The following is an 18,812-nucleotide window of genomic DNA, read 5'->3' as shown; positions in this document are numbered from 1 at the left end:
AGATTTCCATAAAGCTAGGCACAGACAAATCGTACAGGAGACATTCAGTCCAAAAGCTGTGAAACTAATAAAATCAATAATCATTCCAGAACTTGAAAAAAATCTTACCCTATAACACTTGGGTGAAGAAATACATTGATGTTTTTCAAGTGTGATGTTTTTCTTAAAACAATACTTTGCCACCTAAAAATAGATCAAACTAAAATCAATCTGTTTCAATGTTTCAAGACAGTCTTAACATATCACTAAAAATTCGTGTAGGAAGTTGTAGGCAGAGGTTGACAAAATTCACCATCCATCACACACATTCCAAAAATAGACAGCATTCCCAAAACTAAAGTGATGTCTTGTGTCTTCTTCATTAGAACAATCACCCAAGGTGAATTCTGAAAGCGAACCTTTCAAAACTGATGTCATCAACTTCTGAAGTCAAAGGGCGTTCTTGATAAGTCACTTACCTCAGTGATTGTTGAGGGAAGCATGATTTTATAACCTGCCCCAACATTTTTCCCAAAGAATGGGGAAATTATTTCTTGGACACAACGGGACACGGAAATTTTGAGATTGTCGAAACACTCGTAAAGGAAACTTTAAAACAACACACGAATTAACATTGTCATTTGATTAGACAAATGAGTTTCCATGTGAAAACGAGAAACCTTTGCAAATAACAATCGGAAAAGCTCCATGAATGAACGGGAAAAACTACAAAACACAACTTTACTACGATTTCGTAGACTTGTTTTTGTTTGGCAAAAAATCAATATGGCTGCACAGCCTCCTCAACAAAAATTCCTCTTCATCCCGTTTCTAAAGTTCAATATAACTCGACATTTTTTGTCTTTTTCTATACCTAATGTTAAAAATATTATGTTTGATACAGAAATTACTACACTACCTAGCATGTAATTTCTCCACAAAAAGAGCTTTTCTCCGGGAAAACGAGACTACCTAACTAAATTGGAAAATACAAAATAATGGAAAAATCTACAGTACTTCCTCAGAGTGAAGTTTGAGGAAGCAAAAAAGAAAAAAAAAACATCCAAGGACGCTAGGTGGTTGTAGATAAAGAAGAAGTACAAGAAGACTTGTTTTTGTTTGGCAAAAAATCAATATGGCTGCACAGCCTCCTCAACAAAAATTCCTCTTCATCCCGTTTCTAAAGTTCAATAAAACTCGACATTTTTTGTCTTTTTCTATACCTAATGATAAAAATATTATGTTTGATACAGAAATTACTACACTACCTACCATGTAATTTCTCCACAAAAAGAGCTTTTCTCCGGGAAAACGATACTACCTAACTAAATTGGAAAATAATGGAAAAATCTACAGTACTTCCTCTGAGTGAAGTTTGAGGAAGCAAAAAAAAAAAAAACCTCCAAGGACGCTAGGTGGTTGTAGATAAAGAAGAAGTACAAGAAAAAAGTGAAGCCAAATATGCCTGATCGTGGAACCGGGAACCTCGCAAAAAATTGTGAAAATATTCCCGTATTTAAACGTGGAATGGTAAAATTCTGTAAATGAATATTCCTAAATCAAAGTCCATGAACATTTCCACCCTTCAACAAGAAGTAGAACGTTCGTGGAACCGGGAACCTCGCAAAAAATTGTGAAAATATTCCCGTATTTAAACGTGGAATGGTAAAATTCTGTAAATGAATATTCCTAGATCAAAGTCCATGAACATTTCCACCCTTCAACAAGAAGTAGAACGCGAAAAATGTTGAAGCCTTTTTGCGAAGTTTTCATGGAACGGCGCCCTCATTTTCATTTAAATTTTAGTGACATTTGAATTTTTCACGAGACAACTGGCTGCACTGATCACAAACTCGCGCCTGCGCAGTAGGAAATTTGTAAAATTTTCGAATCGGCCATTTTGTTTATTTTTGTAAATTTCGTGGATAGCGAAGAGCGAACCTACTTTTCGTCCTAGTTTTCTAAAATTTTAGTTAAATTATTCGATAATCTTTATCATAATTGGTTCGGATTTTAAAGACTGCGAAATTTTAATGAATTCTTTGTTTCCCCTGTTCATACAGGGGTTTGTCATAATTTGCAGAAATTGGGCGGAATTCGAGCAAACCACTTTTTAAGCTGCCCCCATCCGGCAAATCTCTCTATTCGAGTTCTAAAAATAATTTAATTAATACGTTTAAAAAATCGAATAATAAGTACAACTTGAAGCAGATAGCGGACGATATGAACAATCATATTGACATGGAGGAAACGCAGAAGACAAACGACCTGGAATCTCTCATGGAAGTACAAGATAGTAAGTCACCTCACTACATCACATTTCCTTGCCTTATAGGTTAGCACAAACTTAACTGCAGTAATCCGGCGATATAGGTTTATAGCCTTTGCAAAAGATGATAACGGAGTGTTTTCAGGAGAAAAATTTCGTGTAAAGTTCATCTTGAACACCCATGGACATGGAGGAAACGCAGAAGACAAACGACCTGGAATCTCTCATGGAAGTACAAGATAGTAAGTCACCTCACTACATCACATTTCCTTGGCTTATAGGTTAGCACAAACTTAACTGCAATAGTCCGGCGATATAGGTTTATAGCCTTTGCAAAAGATGATAACGGAGTGTTTTCAGGAAAAAAAATTCGTGTAAAGTTCATCTTGAACACCCATGTCAATGTGAAGATTGCTACAGTGTCACTGTGAACACTACTGCCATAGAAACAAAAATCACTGACCTTATGCTAATAATGCTTTTTCTTCTTTTCTACAAATCATATGATTTATGTAAAATAGGTATTAGATTTTTTCAAAAAAAAAATGTAAGAAAATGATTTTTTCTCTTCTGTGCTATTTATAAAGTTTTTGGCTTCATTCCCATCAATTTATCACAAGAAGGTTCTGCGTTTTTGTTTTGAACCAGATAATTTTTCAATTGGAACTCACTGAGTTGCTGTTGATGCCACAGGAAGTTTCATGGGTAATTGAAAAATATGCTAAATACTACTTGGTGAATGCAACACTTCATGCTTCTAACATTTTTTCATCGAATAAAACAAAAAATAAAACCAAAGCTGGAGACCAATAAGTACTTTTCAAGGATTGAGTGAAACTATATCAGTACCTATCCATATTTGGGGAAAGCAATATTATTACCTCCTAAGTAAGTAACACAATTAATTTTTTAGACTTAACACCAATAGCTTTCAGTATAAAGAAATAAAGATGCAGAAATTGAATTCAAGATCCTTTTATCATCAGGAACATGCCTAGGATACTTGGGTCAGCAAATTACTAAGCAGAACTAATAATATATATTATGTTCATTTGTATGGAAAATCCAAAGTGGGTTGACAAAATGTTTCTGTGTTAACAACTAACAATTTTTGTTGCTTCAGACAAGAATGGTGATAATACAGACCTACTTACTAAAAGCTAGGATTACACTCTTTGCTCAGTGAGCAAATATTAGCTCAAATTTGTTTGAAAAAGTATAGAAAATAGTGTAAGTAATAACCTAAAAAATATTTTCTCTGTGTGTTTGCCAGTGTTTGTCCAAACAAATATTTGCCTCAAATATTCAATAGTCCACAGAACTTACTGTTGATTGGAGGAGGAAGGGGAGCAGGTTCCCAGGCAAAGTCCTTGTTGCACATGTCTCCCTCACAACAGCAAAAATTGAGATTCTTTTTGCTCTCGGGTCTCTTCTCGACACATTTGGGCTTGTCGTAGCATTCCATGTTGTTCCAATAGTCCCAAGTCACCAAGTAGAAAATGTAAATTTATTTGTTTCTATTTTTCTGCAAAGTTAACAACATTTTCAAAGACTTCATAACTTTTTTAACAGCATATCAACAATGTAAGGAATGAGCCTACAAAAACAAGCCATTTTGAAGTAGGTAAAATTATTTTACAACCCACACCTCAAGACTTGTTGACAATATTTTCGGTAATTATGCAGAAGTCACATGCGTGGAAAAGAAAAGCTCCTTTTTGTATTTAACCTAACCCTATAATAACACCAATCACTGCTCTAATTGTGAAAACTCCTTTTTGCGTTTAACCTAACCCTATAATAACACTGGTCACTGCTCGTTTGTGCCAGTTCCTTGGATAGCAAACTTCCACACACGTGACTTCTGCACAAGTACCATATTTTCTCCTACAATAAAATTTTACCCAATTAATGAATTCTTCTTTTTGGTAAAGCAAAATTTTAGTAAATATCACAGCAATTACCAAGTGAAACCTTTACAATCGATTTCCGTATTTTAATAATCTTTTTACACTAGTAATGCCGCCACTGGTCGCTACTCGATTAAAGTAGCTACTTAACTGTCCTAACGAGGCTGAGTGCACGCCGAACTCCAAAAACAGACCCGGGAAAACTTCGACCTCGCCGTGAATCGAACTTGGGACCTACGGCGTGCAAGCCTAGTGTGATACCTACTCGGTCACGGAGGCTAATCTTATTAACCCCATTACAATTTAGATTTTTCAAATAAGTTTTTTGTTACCGGGAGATTTTTGGATGGACTCTCACAAAGAGGCATTAAAAATAGAAAGTAAAAATCAAATACACATGAGATACTTGAAATCTTGCTACCTTAAAGCCCACAATATACTTAAAAGCATATTTTATTTTAAATGATGAATTATTTGTGGTGAAGCAGGGATGCTCTTCACAGTTTTTGTAGTTATTACATTCAAAACAGAGTGGGGAGGAGAGCATAGTGAATAGAGCATTTAGGGAGAGAGAAATGATGATAGAGGGAAGCAACAACTTCCCTCTATCACATAGACCTGAGAACAAAGAGCTCCATGCTCACTCCACACCATATTTTATTTTAAATGATGAATTATTTGTGGTGAAGCAGGGATGCTCTTCACAGTTTTTGTAGTTATTACATTCAAAACAGAGTGGAGAGGAGAGCATAGTGAATAGAGCATTTAGGGAGAGAGAAATGATGATAGAAGAAAGCAACAACTTCCCTCTATCACATAGACCTGAGAACAAAGAGCTCCATGCTCACTCTACATACTTCTGTTTGTAGCCTTACTAATAAGTTAATGCCATCACTGGTTGCTACTCAAATGTTCTCACAAAAGCTGAGTACCTACACCCAAAACTACCACTAGCTCAGAGCCAAAAAACTGACTCCAGCAGGCCATAAAACTGACCCCAGCAGGAATCAAACCTAGGATGTGTGTTGTTCAAGCCTAAGTATGATATGCACTTAGCTGAGGGTTTTTCCCTTCTATTTCAGAGTGGGTAATGTAGGTATCAAATTAATCTAGCAGGTTCCCTTACTTTCATCTTGATAAATGCTTGTCCGTTTGAATCATTCTGCCACAGTACGAAGCAATGTGTCCTCTTGTTTTCTTCTTGATGCTCACAGATCTGCACATCGGAGCAGCCTTTGGTATGATTTGACTCCTGGCATATATTTTTTTTTTTTTTTTTTTTTTTTTTTTTTAGCATTAACTATGTTCCTCCCATGCTCACACAGTTCTTATATTCTTTTAAGTTTTTGAGAGGTTTGCAATGAAAGACCACTATAAAATAGCTTTTCTAACAAATTTGTGCTCTGCCCTTTCTTCCAGGTTTCTTCTTGCAGTGTAACGGAGAGACAGAAAGTTCAGCATGGAGTTGTTATGCTTCCGCCGAACTCATTCTGGTTCCCCAGAAGCCTGGTGTCGAGCCGTTCTCGAGACGCATTCAGCATTTGTTCTTCATCAAGGAGAATGACTGGGGATTCAGTCACTTCATGACATTCAGTGATCTGTTGGATCCTGATAAGGGTGAGATTTTTTTCCACATAGGTAATAAATGGTGTTTCCCCTGTAATCCAACAATTTTATGTACCTAATGCTAAAAAAAGAGGAAGAGAGGAGAGGAGAAAGAGGAACAAGTGCTAACCAGGCTCAAGTTGATTAAAACAGGTTGGTCCTCATGAGCTAGTCACAGGCTTTTTGATAACTCTTTCAAATTGCATCACTTGTTAATAAGGAGTAAGACAGATTCCTTTGATTAGCTTGGATTGATTTTCTGAACATTTTGCTGTAAGTTGTGTCCTGTTTCTAGCATGTATGATCAGGGACTCAGCAAGTCCTTCTTGTTTAAGCCTGAGAGGTATGTTCTTAAATTAAACCTCTATCTAAATAAGATTTCTATCTAAAACTGGAGAACCTTGCCATTACATTTAAAACCCAATTCTCTTGATTTTGACCTCTCCTTTGCCTCTTTTGCCCCCCAGGTTTTATCAAAGATGACAGTATTATTCTCGAGGTGTGCGTACAGGCTGATGCCCCCCATGGTGTCTCGTGGGACTCAAAGAAGCACACTGGCTACGTAGGACTGAAGAATCAGGGTGCTACCTGCTACATGAACTCACTCTTGCAGACTCTCTACTTTACCAATCAGCTTCGGAAGGTAAGGTTTCTTGGTTCAAATCCTTATTCCTACCCATTGCTATAAGTAGGGCCATTAGCCATTTAATCCCTTTCTAAGTCAATTCGACCTCATTAGATCTCCTGTGTTTTATTCCTTCTTCATTTTTAGTTCACCTCTCTCCTTTACTTCTTCATCCTTGTCTCATCTGTTGTTGTTTTTTTTTCTCCCTCTCCCTCCCACTGTACTATCTTTCCCTCCCTATCACTTCTATTTTCAGCTTAACCTGTTCTTTCTTTGACCCTTTCTTCTCTTCCTTTCACTACCTCTTCTGCTTGTATTTTTGTAATTTTTTCTTCAATAGGTGAAAGTACAAGTACATCGAAATTTTTTCTTCAATACACGAGAGTACATCGAATTTTTTTATTTTATGAGATTCATTCATTAACACTCTTATTTTTACCCACGAATTTTACATTTACAGGCAGTGTATAAAATGCCCACCGAGAGTGACGACTCCAACAAATCTGTAGCACTGGCATTGCAGAGAGTATTTCATGAACTGCAATTCAGTGATAAGCCGGTGGGCACTAAGAAGCTGACCAAGAGCTTCGGATGGGAAACCCTCGACTCTTTCATGCAGCATGATGTACAGGAGTTTCTACGAGTGGTGAGTAGAATAAACTAGTATACATATACCTACCCTGTTTATACTGCAAGAATGAGATTGAAAAGTACCTTTACTCCCACAGTCTAAACAAGGTCTTATGTCTTTGGTGTGTGGGGTGAGTATAGTTGGCTGGATGATTTCCATAAAGCTAGGCACAGACAAATCGTACAGAAGACATTTACTTTTGATGTGGTTCCAAACTTGAACAAGATTTCCTGCAACAAGCTGCTTAGAAATGAGCAGAGTGCTGTGCTTCAACAATTACAAACTCTGAACACAAGGCTTTTATTCTTCTATTGAGATAAATTAAAACCTTTTACTTACCCGAATAAAAGGGATAATTTTATTACTTATTTATCTGAAACTCATTTTTCCTTCTGTTTAGCTCCTGGACAAGTTGGAGATCAAAATGAAAGGCACCTGTGTCGAGGGCACCGTTCCCAAACTGTTCGAAGGCAAAATGATTTCCTTCATCAAATGCAAGAAGGTCAACTACACCTCGTCCCGCGCCGAAACCTTCTATGACATTCAGCTCAATGTGAAGGGCAAGAAAGACAGTATGTGAATGTTGTGTTTCTATTTAACCATACGCTAGGCACAAATAGTTATTATAAAGGAGAAGAAAAATCTCCAGCCTAGTTGATAGCGAGTCTGCCTTGTAAGCGCTAGGTCGCGGGTTCAATTCCCGCCCGGGGCGAATTTTAAACGGAGAATATTCGTTCTCGGAACGGCTGGCTTTCTCCTAACCTGTCTTCCTTCTCTCATCGATTTCTTTTTTTTTTTTTTTTTTTTTTTTTTTTTTTTTTTTTTTGTAATTTGTAAGGCACGATTTTTTTCCGACCGACAAGTGGAAAGAGTCCTTTAGTATGATACCTACCCATGAAGGTTGCTTATCCCATTTGTCTTGTTTTCAGTCCTGGAATCGTTCAAGGACTACATTGAGCCCGAAGTCCTGGAAGGTGACAACAAATACGACGCTGGGGTCCATGGTCTTCAGGATGCGGAGAAGGGCGTCACCTTTGAGAATCTGCCCCCCGTACTACATCTGCATCTGATGAGATTCCAATATGACCCAGTCACCGACTGCTCGGTCAAGTTTAATGACAGGTTAGTCTCGCTTTATTAAAGTTATTAATATATTTATTAGTTTTACATAACTTAAAGTGTGCCATGATGAAAAAAAAACTACTCTAATCCAATTAAAATTAAAACAAGGGACTGGAGCCAAATGGACGAAATATGTTAGTTGTGTCACGGAATCAATAATTTGCATGATACATTTTTTTTTTTTGTTACCCGGCCGGGGATCGAACCTGGGTCTCCCGCGTACAAGGCTAGCGCAGTAACCACTACGCCATGGGAGCTGACTATGTTAGTAGTGCCCTTAATGGCTGTAATACGCGAAGCCAGCAGGAAGTCCAGGTACTGACCTCGTGGGGATCAAAACTGCGACCTGTCGCTTACAAGAGGGGCACACTACCCAACAAGCCAACTAGGCTTACAATAAGATTCAACTTTTCACATTAGGAGGACATATGACATTTTAGTCTTAGTTGTTGCATATGACAAATTAGTAATTGGAGATTCTCTTCTATCTTTTATTTCAGGTTTGAATTCTACGATCGGATAGAGCTGGATGATTTTCTCAAAGAGAAAGGACCTACCCCCGCCACGTATATTCTACATGCAGTACTGGTGCACAGTGGTGATAATCACGGCGGACATTATGTAGTCTATATTAATCCTAAGGGAGACAATAAGGTAAATAAGCAAGTACTTCTTGGAGAGCTAGATACCCACATATTGAGAGAAAATAGAAATTAAAAAAAAAACTGTATTCTACATGCAGTACTGGTGCACAGTGGTGATAATCACGGCGGACATTATGTAGTCTATATTAATCCTAAGGGAGACAATAAGGTACATAAGCAAGTACTTCTTGGAGAGCTAGATACCCACATATTGAGAGAAAATAGAAATTGAAAAAAAAAAAACTGTCTATGCCATCTGTCTGCCATTCCTTTCTCTTTCGAAGTAGGTAACTACTCAGTTGGTCCTACGCCTTATCAGGGCTGTGTGAAGCCTGAATTTAAGGATAGAGGCCCAAAAAACTCCATCCAGAATTGAAACCACCCCTGGGGTGCAAGCTTATTATGATACCCACTTTTGCACATTTTTTTCCCCCTTGGTTTCGTAACATAGTGTTCTCACAGTGTAAACATTTGAATGATGAGTATAAGTAAACAAGTGCTAGGCCGCGGATCCGATTCCTGCCCGGGATATATTTTATCCTGAACTGATAATAGAAGAAGGTGGGGAAGCTGGAGGTAAATAATTAGAACTAGCAGGTTGTTCGTGCTTCGCCACGGAAAATTTGATTTTCAATCAGTTCTCTTATTTTTATTGTTAGCCTTGCACGCGGGAGACTCGAGTTCGATTCCCGGCGAGGTTAAAAAAAATTGTGTCATGCAAATTATTGATTCCGTGACTGGCCGTTTCGGGGCCTCACTCTGCCTCGTAAGGAAAATGAGTTGCTATTTAAATGCTCATATAAATATTGGGCACTGAGATTATTGAGATATTTGGAAAATCCTACAATGCTGCAGTGAGTACCAAAGTTGGGGTATAATAACAAAATGAAACGGCATTTATTTATTTTCCAATTCTTTGGGTCTTTATCTATTCCTAATTTATCTTTTCCCTGTACTTTTCTTTCATAATTCTCTTTTCTAATGCCTGATAAATTTGTTTTCAGGTGGGGTTAAAAAGTCAACCGCCCTTCCGCCGTTCGATAAAGATGCCGAGGTTTTGTTTTTCTTCAAGTTGTACGAGCCGAGACGAAAACAGATTTCCTATCTGGGCCACGCCTACCTGCATATGACTGAGTCTATAGGTGAGTACCACCCTGTATATTTAATTATTTGGGCGGCCAAGGCACCCTCTCTAAGGAGATATTAAGAAATAGGCCAAATAGACAGCTTAAATAGGTAATGATGTAAAAGAACACAAATATAATTTCATAGTTATAGTTTACGAAATAAATATCCAAGATCCAAGTAAAACCTAGTTAAAAAAATAATAATAATAACAATAATAATGAAAAATAAGTGTTTTAATTAAGTTAGACCTCAATTTCATTGTCCCTCAACGTCACTCTTATCTAGACCAAGCTTGCACTCCGGAGGTTCCAGGTTCGATTGCCGGCAGGGTCGAAGTTTTTTCGGCTCTGTGCTCAAAGTTCAGAGTGCACTCAGCCTCGTGAGGGCAAGTGAGTAGCTACTTTAATCGAGCGACCAGTGGCGGCATTACCAGTGTAAATTGATGACGAGTAGATGGAAATTAATACTTAAGGTAAGGAGGCACTTAGTGATGCTGTGATACCCACTAAAGTTGTGAAAAAGCTCTCTACTTTACCGCAAAGATTCATGATTTGATTGATTGGAACTTTTGACTCTCCCCCTCAGATAAAATCGTGGAGCTAGTCAACTCCAGGGCTGGCTACCCTGCGTCCACCAAGCTGGTCGTTTACGAGGAGATCCAATCTCTTTCGAAGTAGGTAACTACTCAGTTGGTCCTACGCCTTATCAGGGCTGTGTGAAGCCTGAATTTAAGGATAGAGGCCCAAAAAAACTCCATCCAGAATTGAAACCACCCCTGGCGTGCAAGCTTATTATGATACGCACTTTTGCACCTTTTTTTCCCCCTTGGTTTCGTAATTTAGTGTTCTCACAGTGTAAACATTTGAAAGATGAGTATTTAAAGTAAACAAGTGCTAGGCCGCGGATCCGATTACTGCCCGGGGTATATTTTATCCTGAACTGATAATGTTCAGGATAAAATGAGGGGTCGAGTGGATTGATAAGGGGTCGAGTGGATTGGAACACATCACATGCCTTCAGGCACACTCCATTTGTCAAGGGTTTATAGGCATTGCCTGGCACTTGGGATCAATTTAATTTGAAGAAACCCATTTACTGATGAAAATTTGTAATGAATGTTCGTTCTCAGAACGGCTGGCTTTCTCCTATACGGTCTTCCTTCTCTCTTCGATTTCGGGACGATAAGACCTTAGCAGTTACAGTTCCCTCTGTCAAACCTCTTCAATAGCGCTACTCCCCGCCAAGTCAAAGCAATTAGCAATTACAGTACCAACATATATTTTGCTTACCGCCGTATGTATGAAATCTAAAGATTAACTTAAGTTTAACTTGAAATGAAAATCTTGCCAAATTTCATGAAATCTAGTAGATTTCATACATACGGCGGTTAGTCTCTAACGAAGTTGTGTTTTATTTTCCAGTGGTGTAAGTTTGACGATGACGTGTGAAATCTAGTAGATTTCATACATACGGCGGTTAGTCTCTAACGAAGTTGTGTTTTATTTTCCAGTGGTGTAAGTTTGACGATGACGTCGTGTCCAAGTGTTCCAAGGACGAGGCAGTGGCGCATAACTTTGGGGGTAACGACGAGGACTCGGGCCTCACGGTGAAGCACAGCACGAACGCCTACATGTTGGTGTATATTAGAGAGAGTGAACTGGCCAATGTGTTGGAGGATGTGACTGAGCGAGATATACCACAGGAGGTGAGTGGAAATTTAGGGTTTTAACCCCATTTTATGAATAATACTAATAGTGCTTATTTATACTGTTCTAATAGGACTGAAAAGTCCCTTTACTCCAGCAGTAGGTAACTACTATTATTGTGGTTCAATTCTCAAGTTGTATTGAGGATAAAATTCCATACCTCGGCTGTAACGACGAGGACTCGGGCCTCACGGTGAAGCACAGCACGAACGCCTACATGTTGGTGTATATTAGAGAGAGTGAACTGGCCAATGTATTGGAGGATGTGACTGAGCGAGATATACCACAGGAGGTGAGTTGAAATTTAGGGTGTCAACCCCATTTTATGAACAATAGTAATAGTGCTTATTTATACTGTTCTAATAGGACTGAAAAGTCCCTTTACGCCAGCAGTAGGTAACTACTATTATTGTGGTCCAATTCTCTAGTTGTATTGAGGATAAAATTCCATACCCATAGATTGAACCCATGCCCTCCTGTTTAGGCGAGCGTCTTCACCACTACACCTCCGAAGATATGGTGTAAAAATCTAAAAGTTGAACCTCAGTCAGATAGGGGCAGAGCTTGTCCTGCAAAATAAATACGTCCTTTTTAATTACTTTTATTCACTTGTGTAACCGACTAGCTCTTTGTCTTGAGCTTTGGAGATATTTTTGAGAGTCGAACCCAGTTCCAGTACTGTTTTTAGAGTTAACTGTAACAACGGAGGTGTTATCGTCCCGAAAGCGAAGAAAAGAGGACAGGATAGGAGAAAGCCATTCCGAGAACGAACCTTATCTGTTTAGGAAAAAGTTCGCTCCGGGCGGGAATTGAACCCGCGATAACTTTTAAAAGGCAGGTGCGGTACTCTCCAAGCTGACTGGGCTGGCATTTTCGCCTCTAAAACTTTTTTTTTTTTTTTTTTTTTTTTTTTTTAGAGTTGACTGTTAACAACGGAGGTCTTATCGTTTCGAAAGCGAAGAGAGAAGAAGAAACAGGATAGGAGAAAGTTAGAAACCCAGCCGTTCCGAGAACGAACCTCATCTGTTTATAATAAACTTTCGCCTCGGGCGGGAATTGAACCCGGGATTAAAAGGCAGATGCGCTACTCTCCAAGCTGACTGGGCTGACATTTTCGTCTCTATAAAATCAAATGTTCTTGTATTTAAACCAAAATTTCATTCAAGACGATGTATCAGCAATTAGTCACTTGACCACCACAGTCATTGTTGCTTAACCCCAAGTGTTCTTTTTGTTTCCAGGGACCTATTCAACCGGGTTGAAGTAACATTCTGTGATAAGACTGTATTGAATGATCAAGGCTTTACGCTTGAACTTTCACTCAAGATGACATATGATTAGTCATTTGACCACCATAGTCATTGTTGCTTAACCCCAAGTGTTCTTTTTGTTTCCAGGGACCTATTCAATCGGGTTGAAGTAACATTCTGTGATAAGACTATATTGAATGATCAAGGCTTTACGCTTGAACTTTCTCTGAAGATGACGTATGAGCAATTAGTCGCCCTTGTAGCTCAGCATCTCAATACAGACAAGAAGCTCATTCAAATGTTTAAGGTAAGGCTCGAACTATTTTTAGTTTTAGCTAAATTTCCTTTAGGGGTGGGTGTTTTTTTTACTGGCACTCACTTTATGCCATTAAGACCAAAAGAGACACCTTAAATAGAGCCACTGTTTTCAGGAGACTAAGTACATACTAGGATGTGATGTCCGAGGTGGTCACCCGTCCAAACTACAACCACACACAACGTTCCTTAACTTCAGTAATCCTTCGGAAACTGGCGAAGAACCTTCTAACCCAGATAGATAGAGTTAGTTAGAAAAGTACACACAAATGAAACAGTCATCTAAGAGGAAGTATAAGTGTTTTATTTCAACTGTTGCTCAGAGTAAGAATAACATAGAGGGAGCGTTTGGGTACTCTGAAGATGACGTATGAGCAATTAGTCGCCCTTGTAGCTCAGCATCTCAATACAGACAAGAAGCTCATTCAAATGTTTAAGGTAAGACTCGAACTATTTTTAGTTTTAGCTAAATTTCCTTTAGGGGTGTTTTTTTTACTGGCACTCACTTTATGCCATCAAGACCAAAAGAGACACCTTAAATAGAGCCACTGTTTTCAGGAGACTAAGTACGTACTAGGATGTGATGTCCGAGGTGGTCACCCGTCCAAACTACAACCACACACAGCGTTGCTTAACTTCAGTAATCCTTTGGAAACTGGCGAAGAACCTTCTGACCCAGATAGATAGAGTTAGTTAGAAAAGTGCACACAAATGAAACAGTCATCTAAGAGGAAGTATAAGTAGTGTTTTATTTCGACTGTTAGCTTAGAACACGTTGTTCTATCTTCGAACTTAGATCGTAGAGATGCTACATAGAGAACTAGAACAACAAGAATAAAGAAAATTAAAAATTTAAAAGACAATTGAGATTCGACATTCAACTAGTGGTAATATTTTTTTAATGAGTATTCTCGAAAACTCACCAAATATTACCACCAGCCAAATCAGCTGATATATAACCTTCGATTTGAAAAGTGTCTTTCGTTTTGGTCCCAAACGCTCCCTCTATGTTATTCTTACTCTGAGGACTGTTGGCTTAGAACACGTTCTTCTTTCTTCGAACTTAGATCGTAGAGATCCTACATAGAGAACTAGAACAACAAGAATAAAAAACATTCTCTCCCTCACCCAGCACCCTCGAATATACGAGACCTTGGTTAGACTGCGAGAGTAAAGGGACGTTTCAGTCTCATTCTGGCAGTGTTAACAGGATATATTCTATTCTAATTCATATTCCCAAGGTCCCTACATGTGAAAAAAAATCAAAAACATTCCCAAAATTTAAAAAATAATCATTTACCTTCCCAACTCCTCCAGGTACAAGCGTATAAAGACACGCCGGGCAATCCTCTGCCCCACAACTTCGAGGGCACACTCAAAGACATCCTCGCCCCCATCAACAAACCTAAGATGCCCAAGAAAATGCACTACCAGAAGCTTTCGATACCCGTCGTGGAACTCATCAACAAACGACCCTTCAAGGTAAATAACTCAACAAACGACCCTTCAAGGTAAATAACTCATCAACAAACCTAAGATGCCCAAGAAAATGCACTACCAGAAGTTGACTGCAGCTCAGGACGAGCCAATTAAATCAACCAGTTGAATGTCGAATCTCAATTGTCTTTTAAATTTTTAATTTTAATTAATGAAGATTCTTAATTAAATAATTAGTCCTCGATAATTATTTTAGTTTTATTTTAAGAATAAAGAAAAAAACATTCTCTCTCTCCCTCACCCGGCAACCTCGAATATACGAGACCTTGGTTAGACTGCGAGAGTAAAGAGACGTTTCAGTCTCATTCTGCCAGTGTTAACAGGATATATTCTATTCTAATTCATATTCCCAAGGTCCCTACATTTGAAAACAATTACTAAAACATTCCCAAAATTTAAAAATAATCATTTACCTTCCCAACCTACATGTGAAAAAAAATCAAAAACATTCCCAAAATTTAAAAAATAATCATTTACCTTCCCAACTCCTCCAGGTACAAGCGTATAAAGACACGCCGGGCAATCCTCTGCCCCACAACTTCGAGGGCACACTCAAAGACATCCTCGCCCCCATCAACAAACCTAAGATGCCCAAGAAAATGCACTACCAGAAGCTTTCGATACCCGTCGTGGAACTCATCAACAAACGACCCTTCAAGGTAAGAACTCAATTCCTCGACGAGGCCAAGAAGGACGCGGCCATTCAGCCCGAGCTACTCGGCCCGGATAACGGAGGCTCCGGCCTCCTGAGGCTACTGGAGATTAGCAATCAGAAGATAACGGCCGAGCTAGACCATAGCGTCAGCATGGATCAGCTGTTCGGAATGAATGCCACTACCAAAATATACAGGTAGATTGACTGGACTAAGTGTGGGGAAGTGTATATGTAGGTTGACTGGACTAAGAATGGGGAAATGTAAATGATCTAAACATATGTATGTGTAGGTCATTTAGGTACCTAATACCTACTTAACGAAACTGACTTGAAAAAAGTGGTCAACTGGCCGATATGAAATGATAGTGGACAATTTTTTACTTTCCTTATCCTGAAAGTAATGTTTTTAATGACTAACTGAATAACCAGCAGTAAAAAGAAAATAATAATAAATACATGAATAATTCAATCTATGATGTCAGACTTTGTTTATTTGAAGACAAAAAAAGTTAGTCCCTTTAAAACGGTCCACAGAACACGTGGTTAAAATATTACCACTCTTTTCTGAAGCACCCTCCCTATTGTACGAATATGCTTTTTTTGTGGCAGGGTTCTCTGGAGGAGCTCTTCCACCCAACCACTAAATTTTTCCTTCACTGTGAGCCTTTAGGATATTTCACCAGGGAGGTCTTGAATGCTCCTGGACTTTGCGGGTCCCTTATATCCCTATGAAGAGAGTTCCATAATCTAACTCTCTTCCACCCAACCACTAAATTTTTCCTTCACTGTGAGCCTTTAAGATATTTCACCAGGGAGGTCTTGAATGCTCCTGGACTTTACGGGTCCCTTATATCCCTATGAAGAGAGTTCCGTAATCTAACTGCAGATACATAAAATATACAGCATTATTTTGTTTGGTGTTTGCAGACTAGAAGAAATCCCTCAGGACGAGGTGAGCTTAGACCCGGACGAGCTGCTGATCCCGGTGGCTCACTTCCAGAAGGACATACACAACATCTTCGGCTACCCGTTCCTCCTCAGGTAACACATATAAGATATACATTTTATTTATTTATTTATCACTAGATACATTTAACAGTACATCGATCAAACGGCAGAAATAAAGTGGAATAATAATTGTAATAATGATAAGATACAAATTGTCCTATTGTCATTTGTGATACAAACCTTCTATTGTCATTCTCTACTACCACTTATTATTTACATTTACCTTTTTTTCTAGTTAAGCAAGGTCTTTTTACTGAATTGTCAATTGTATGTATTATTCTTTAACCCAAATATATAAGAGACCTTGTTTAGACTGCTGGGGTGAAGGGACTTTTCAGACCTATTCGGGCAGGATAAACAAGGTATATTCTATTTTATTCTATTCCTAAAATAGAAAAAATGGATGTTTTATGGTGTTACATATTACTTTTCCTCAGGATCAAGGATAACGAGCGGTTCTCCAAGGTCAAGGAGCGACTCGCCAAGAAGTTGAACATTCAGGAGAAGGAGTTTGAAAAGGTAAGAGTTCAGGATAAAATCCACCCCGGGCGGGAATCGAACCCGTGGCCTAGTGCTTACATGGCAAACGCGCCACCCTCCAAGTCAAGTAGGCTGGCTAGAAGAAGCGGTTTTTGTTTCGATTATCATCGACGTAAATAAATACTGTTGTTCTTATAAATGTCGGAATTTTTCCCATTAGGCCATTTTTTAGACCCGGACGAGCTGCTGATCCCGGTGGCTCACTTCCAGAAGGACATACACAACATCTTCGGCTACCCGTTCCTCCTCAGGTAACATATAAGATATAAATTTTATTTATTGATCACTAGATACATTTAACAGTACATCCATCGATCAAACGGCAGAAATAAAGTGGAATAATAATAGTAATAACGATAAGATACAAATTGTCCTATTGTCATTTGTCATACAAACCTTCTATTGTCATTTTCTACTACCACTTATTAATTTACATTTACCTTTTTTTTCTAGTCAAGCAAGGTCTTTTTACTGAATTGTTAATTGTATGTATGTATTATTCTTTAACCCATCAAATATACGAGACTTTTAGACTGCTGGGGTAAAGGGACTTTTCAGTCCTATTCGGGCAGGATAAACAAGGTATATTCTATTTTATTCTATTCCTAAAATAGAAAAAATGGATGTTTTATGGTGTTACATATTACTTTTCCTCAGGATCAAGGATAACGAGCGGTTCTCCAAGGTCAAGGAGCGACTCGCCAAGAAGTTGAACATTCAGGAGAAGGAGTTTGAAAAGGTAAGAGTTCAGGATAAAATCCACCCCGGGCGGGAATCGAACCCGTGGCCTAGCGCTTACAGGGCAAACGCGCCACCCTCCAAGTTAACTAGGCTGGTTAGAAGAAGCGGTTTTTGTTTCGATTATCATCGACGTAAATAAATACTGTTGTTCTTACGAATGTCGGAATTATTCCTATTAGGCCATTCCCCCTCCCCCCCAAATGGTCCTAATGGTCAAAAATTCCGACATTTGTAACAGCCATTTACTACTGAATAAATGCTAATTTACCATTGACTTTTGTGTTTCAGTACAAGTTTGGAGTTATCAATAACAATCGCATCACTTACATAGAAGAAGACTCGGACTGTCCCGTCAGTATAAATCAGTTTAGATCCAACATCTCGCATCAGGGTAAGTATTACAGTAGAGAGACCCGGGTTCGAATCCCAGCATTGTCAAATAGAGTTCATCAATGTCAAGTTCACTTACTTGATATAAATTTATAAATTGACCCACCATCTCTCGAATAACAACTATAACAAGCTAGAAAACAAGCTAAATACATACATTACTTTCCTTATTATAGGATAGAGTGGGTTTCACCAACTTTCTTTTTAGCTCCTAACAGCCTATTAAGTTAACGGCCCTGTTGAGCCTATACAAATCAAACTGAACTAAACAGGTTGTTAGCTTAACAGGTCTTCTAGGGGCTGAATAAATATTGGTGGAGTCCACCATAAAATTCACTCAACCTCCATTTTTACTAATTACGGGCTAAACTAAAATTAGTTTTGGTTTCCCCGTTAATTGTATAGATAAATAATTGAGTTTATGACACTTCTCCCCTATTTTCAGATTACAAAGTGTGGTTGGGACTGGATCATATAAACAAAGCTCCCAAGCGATCCCGACTCAACTATTTGGAGAAAGCAATCAAAATCTACAACTAAAACACTTGTGAGTGAGCGAAGCGTAGTTCTCTTTCTCCTTTTTTTTATTTCGGAAGAAGGGGAAGAAAAAGTCTCCCCTCCCCCGGCTGGACATTATAAATATTATTTGTGAAATAATTGTAAAATGTATTAACCCCTTATGTAATTGTGGACAAAATGAGAAGCCCTTCTTAGTGCTAGAAGGAAAAAAAAAAAAATGGATAAATCCGTTCTTAGTGCTAAAAGGAAAAAAAAAATGGATTAATCCGTTCTTAGCG

The 18,812-nt window shown here is 38.5% G+C and overlaps 1 protein-coding gene across 1 annotated transcript in view; it reads left to right on the top strand.

The window, feature by feature from the left end:
* LOC103509124 (ubiquitin carboxyl-terminal hydrolase 7-like) overlaps window positions 1–18,812 on the top strand; it is a 23,157-nt gene extending 4,345 nt beyond the window's left edge. Inside the window, exons 3-23 of the mRNA XM_026823533.1 lie at window positions 3,247–3,255; window positions 5,578–5,775; window positions 6,231–6,406; window positions 6,849–7,034; window positions 7,420–7,591; window positions 7,949–8,141; window positions 8,642–8,795; window positions 11,424–11,618; window positions 11,723–11,911; window positions 12,961–13,176; window positions 13,524–13,622; window positions 14,502–14,695; window positions 15,005–15,035; window positions 15,176–15,531; window positions 16,264–16,377; window positions 16,782–16,863; window positions 16,948–16,951; window positions 17,045–17,135; window positions 17,542–17,623; window positions 17,914–18,016; window positions 18,461–18,812. Of these exons, the coding sequence (XP_026679334.1) occupies window positions 3,247–3,255; window positions 5,578–5,775; window positions 6,231–6,406; window positions 6,849–7,034; window positions 7,420–7,591; window positions 7,949–8,141; window positions 8,642–8,795; window positions 11,424–11,618; window positions 11,723–11,911; window positions 12,961–13,176; window positions 13,524–13,622; window positions 14,502–14,695; window positions 15,005–15,035; window positions 15,176–15,531; window positions 16,264–16,377; window positions 16,782–16,863; window positions 16,948–16,951; window positions 17,045–17,135; window positions 17,542–17,623; window positions 17,914–18,016; window positions 18,461–18,555 (2,939 nt within the window). The 3' untranslated portion in view covers window positions 18,556–18,812. The remainder of the gene's footprint in view (window positions 1–3,246; window positions 3,256–5,577; window positions 5,776–6,230; window positions 6,407–6,848; window positions 7,035–7,419; window positions 7,592–7,948; window positions 8,142–8,641; window positions 8,796–11,423; window positions 11,619–11,722; window positions 11,912–12,960; window positions 13,177–13,523; window positions 13,623–14,501; window positions 14,696–15,004; window positions 15,036–15,175; window positions 15,532–16,263; window positions 16,378–16,781; window positions 16,864–16,947; window positions 16,952–17,044; window positions 17,136–17,541; window positions 17,624–17,913; window positions 18,017–18,460) is intronic.

The sequence above is a fragment of the Diaphorina citri genome, unplaced genomic scaffold, assembly GCF_000475195.1.
Source record: "Diaphorina citri unplaced genomic scaffold, Diaci psyllid genome assembly version 1.1 scaffold469, whole genome shotgun sequence".
Classification (NCBI taxonomy): domain Eukaryota; kingdom Metazoa; phylum Arthropoda; class Insecta; order Hemiptera; family Psyllidae; genus Diaphorina; species Diaphorina citri.
This window is presented reverse-complemented; position numbering and strand designations above follow the sequence as displayed.